Raw genomic sequence first — 1773 nt, 5'->3', positions numbered from 1 at the left:
AGTTTTGTTCAGCATGGGGGTGAGTAGAAAATGAAGGCTAATCATGTTTTGGGTGTACTATTCCTTTAACAAATACCTAAATTCTTTATTTTAAAGAATAGCTTATTTAAATTGCCATTTTCAGCTTCTGAGGTACAGTGACAGCTCTGACAATGCATGAGAAAAACAAAGCGTCTTGCCTAATGAATCCAGGCCAGGCTGATGAAGCCTGGGTCTCCATCTCTGAGAGTCGCAGACCTTCGTCTTCTCCTAAATCCACCGGAGCAATCCTGACATAAAATCACAAAGAAACATTACAATTCTGCATTTCCTGAAGAATTATCTTCTCACAAACTAAGAAGACTCAGTTTAGTTTTGCATTTAAAACCATCAGTGCTCCTATAAGTAATGAAGGGAAATGTGTTTGGATAGTTTTTTCACCGGAATACAGTTGTTCTGCTGTTTGGGGCACAGCTGCAGTTTGCAGTGAAGGTAGACTTCACCAGCGCTCCCAGAGAACTCAAACATGTTGTAAGAGAAGTAGCAGGAGGTTCCTTCTCCGTTTGCTTCCACCTCCACTGTCCCGTCATTTGGGTTAGCACAGCTGGGATAAATAAAAACATTTGATGTGAGTCTTTAAGCCCAATCTGAAAACACGTCTATGATTCTCATCATTTTCGCTTTACATGTCTGCCTCTCACCCATCGTTAATCAAGTCATATCTTGGTTTGCTGCTGTCTGATTCCTGGCTGGTTGCCCAGCATGAGTCCATCACCACGGCAACCGTGTTAGCATCCAGTCCGTCGGTCTTCAGCTCCACCCAGATTTTCTGGTTTAGCAGCACAGCAGAATCGATAGGTTTTGTGTAGCCAGCGTTCACATATGCTTTCATAGACACAGAGTAGCTCCATTCTCCAGATTTGATGTGCTGGACCACAGAGCTGCAGAGCAACCAAACACATGGAGGCTTATTAAACTCGCTGAAAACATTTCCATCATGACTGAAACAAAAGTTGCCTGCAGTCACTCACTTGTCTTTAATTCTGAGCTCCACCACCTTTATCTCAGGTTGAGTATGGTGGCAGGAGAAGTCGATGTACACCTGATCATGGCGAGTGATGACATCAGAGCTGTTCTGGGTCATGATGGTGTTCTCGTAGTTTACCTGGCTGCCATTTCTCTGCAGAATCAGACATTCATTCATTTTAACTTGGAGATAAATGGCAGTTATCTCTTGTTTTGCTTTTTGGTTATATTATTGAACCCAATGGATGAGAAGATTGACAAGAAACACAAAATGATTCCAAAAAAGAGGAATGCAGGGATGAATCTATGATCCCACCGTGATCTCCGTCCCACAGGTATTGCTGCTGTCAAAGCTAAAGGTGACTGTGTGGCTCTCCTCGTCCATCACGCCCCTGCAGCTCTGGTCGTTGAGGTGCAACACTGAGTAGTCGATGCCTTTTTCCTCTAGCAGGCAGCCAACAAGAGTGATGGAACCAGAGTTCTGCTTGCAGACCGCTGGCTCACCTGGGAATTAAAGCATCTTTAAAAACTCTGATCTATGTCTTTTCCCAAAGACTCAGTATTATTGTGTATTTCTCAGCAATGTCCCACCCAGAGTGCCAGACACTTTGTACTTGGAGGCAAAAAGGGCTCTGCAGAGGCAGCCAGGCTTCCCACTATGCTTGTTGCCACAGAATTCATGATCACCGCAGAGCTTGTCCTGGCAAAAAGCCTGAGGCTCGGCTGCAGGGAAGGAAAGTGACATTTTATTCTGAAAACATGCAAACT

The 1773-nt window shown here is 44.3% G+C and overlaps 1 protein-coding gene across 1 annotated transcript in view; it reads right to left on the bottom strand.

The window, feature by feature from the left end:
* LOC107097345 (uromodulin-like) overlaps positions 1-1750 on the bottom strand; it is a 4788-nt gene extending 3038 nt beyond the window's left edge. The window contains exons 1-6 of the mRNA XM_015394469.1: positions 1597-1750; positions 1322-1509; positions 1011-1159; positions 681-920; positions 421-583; positions 180-269 (exon numbers count right to left, since the gene is read on the bottom strand). Coding sequence (XP_015249955.1) covers positions 180-269; positions 421-583; positions 681-920; positions 1011-1159; positions 1322-1509; positions 1597-1750 — 984 coding nt within the window. The remainder of the gene's footprint in view (positions 1-179; positions 270-420; positions 584-680; positions 921-1010; positions 1160-1321; positions 1510-1596) is intronic.
* Between the last annotated feature and the right edge of the window lie 23 nt (positions 1751-1773).

The sequence above is a fragment of the Cyprinodon variegatus genome, unplaced genomic scaffold (assembly GCF_000732505.1).
Source record: "Cyprinodon variegatus isolate N-32 unplaced genomic scaffold, C_variegatus-1.0 Scaffold687, whole genome shotgun sequence".
Lineage (NCBI taxonomy): Eukaryota > Metazoa > Chordata > Actinopteri > Cyprinodontiformes > Cyprinodontidae > Cyprinodon > Cyprinodon variegatus.
The sequence above is the reverse complement of the archived record's forward strand: the minus strand, read 5'-3'. Positions and strand labels throughout refer to the sequence as shown.